The sequence below is a fragment of the Pholcus phalangioides genome, unplaced genomic scaffold, assembly GCF_987345545.1.
Source record: "Pholcus phalangioides strain wild (caught in Gottingen) unplaced genomic scaffold, Ppha-v1.0 ptg000019l_1, whole genome shotgun sequence".
NCBI classification, from domain to species: Eukaryota; Metazoa; Arthropoda; class Arachnida; order Araneae; family Pholcidae; genus Pholcus; species Pholcus phalangioides.
In genome coordinates this window covers 8,291,139-8,293,342 of record NW_028301612.1, presented here as the reverse complement: position 1 = coordinate 8,293,342, position 2,204 = coordinate 8,291,139, and the positions used below count along the sequence as shown (strand labels likewise).

The 2,204-nt window shown below is 40.6% G+C and overlaps 1 protein-coding gene across 1 annotated transcript; it reads right to left on the bottom strand.

The window, feature by feature from the left end:
* Positions 1 to 628: 628 nt before the first annotated feature.
* LOC149071186 (uncharacterized) lies at positions 629 to 1,441 on the bottom strand. The gene has a single exon (XM_089248095.1). The coding sequence runs from the start codon at positions 1,439 to 1,441 to the stop codon at positions 629 to 631; it is 813 nt and encodes a 270-aa protein (XP_089104221.1).
* Between the last annotated feature and the right edge of the window lie 763 nt (positions 1,442 to 2,204).

Genomic DNA, 2,204 nt, shown 5'->3' with positions numbered 1-2,204 from the left:
ATAACATATTGCAAACAAAAAACTGGAAAAAATGAAACGAAAAACTGACTTATTTCTGCATTCATGTTTAAAGTGCAAGGAATACGCTCATCAAATTATCGAATGTTTACTTTTCTATATTTTTGGGATCCCTTGGTATGCGGCAGTGATGAACAAATGTTGTGATCGGTAAAAGCAGGAAAACCCATTCTGTTATAACAACATAAAAATTCTCTACCTAATAAAAGACTAAACAAAACCATGTTGATTGTTGACAAGTAAATTTCATGCACACTAGTTGTTTTTTTGTTTTTATGTATTAATGCTGAATAAACATTAGCATGAACACGAAATTTTATGTTTCATTCTCGCTGAAACATTCGTCCGAGTGGAAGACGATAGAAGACGAAGTGAACTCTTTGACTTATTGCATTTAATACACATACACATGATAAAGGATGAAGCACGAATAGAAATAGATGTTAACGCGTTAGCTACATGATTGCGAAATGCTCGAGAGAGCGTGAGACACAGAAGCAGAACAGACAGCAATCTTAAATCACTTGGACATTATAAACAAAGCACAGAATAAGGTCTATTAGATGCTGCCATCTATATTAACGAAATAGATCACAGCACCCCTCCCTTCTTAGTTAGGAAAGTCGTCGATTCCCAGTCGTTTTGGGCGAATGATTGTTCGTTTCGGTCTCGGAGTCTTTGTTGCCGCAGTTCCGTTATGGTTTGGTATCTGCTCGTTTGCAAACGTTGAACTTGAAGGTTCTGCACTAGTCTCTGTTGACACATCTGCAGGAATTGGACTCGATCCGGAAATCTCTGAACTTGTAGGATCTGTAGGATAACGGTTCATCATTTGGTCAGTGTGACGTCGGACAACATCTCCGGTATTGGTGATGGCTTTGTATGACACTGGTCTGGTCGGTTTCACAACAGTAGCCGGAATCCAGGATGCACCCTGGCTATAATTTCTGATGTAGACAGCATCTTTGGCATCGAATCGTCTCACTTTTCGTTGCTTTTGCTCTGTAGCTGCATCTTGCTCTTGTTTCCACCTTCTATCACCCACCAAGTCTGGATGAAGACGGTCCAAGACAGTAGTCAGCCTCCTTCCCATCAGCAGCTCAGCTGGACTGACCCCTGTTACTGAAGATGGCGTGATGTGTTGATGAAGTAGGAAATTGGAAAGACGCTTTCTCCAGGAACCTGAAACGATGCGTTTTAGAGAGTCCTTCACCGACTGGACAGTTCTCTCTGCTTGACCATTTGCACATGGTCTGTAAGGAGCAATCAGTGCTTGACGAATACCATTACTTTCTAGGAAACGGCGAAAATCGTTAGATGTGAACTGAGGTCCATTATCGGAAACTACAACATCCGGCAAACCATGAGTAGCGAAAATCTCGCGCAGCACATCGATGGTTTCGGTGGCAGTAGTTGATGTCATTCGTCGTACTTCAGTCCACTTGGAGTAAGAGTCAATCAGAATCAAGAAGTTTTGTCCTTGAAATGGTCCAGCGAAATCTATGTGAACTCGAGACCAAGGCTTTGTTTTTTGGAATGGGAGTCGAACGTATTGCTTCAATTTTCGACTTGGAAGGGTGAACACCCGCAGCATCGATACGGTACCCTAAAAATTCAATTTCAGTGACTCCAAAAAGACATTTTTCTCTTTTAGCACGTAATCCGACATTTTTAAGTTTGTCTAGCACGCATTCTAATCTTGATGCTAATTGATCTAGAGAATTAGCCCTGATCAAAACGTCATCAAAATATGGAACTACTCCTTCCAAATTTGAAAACAAATTTTCGATCATATTTTGGAAAATTCCAGGAGCAACATTAACACCATATTGCAATCTGTTAACCTTGAAAGCACCCTTATGAGTTACAATTGTCTGGGCCTCGGCTGAAGTTTCGTCTACACGAAGCTGTAAATAAGCCTGAGCTAAATCTATTTTAGCGTAATATCCTCCACCCTTCAGGTTTGACAGTAACTGATTAACAGCTGGAATTGGATAGGGGTGAGCATTCATGGCCTTATTTAAAGTTACCTTATAGTCCCCACATAATCTAACGTCACCTAAAGGTTTAATAACGGGAACAACAGGAGTTGACCACTTTGGGTTCGAAATAGGTTCAATAACTCCTTCATCCTGAAGTTTTTTCAAAGCAATCTCGATTTTTGGTTTCATTGCAAGTGGAACATT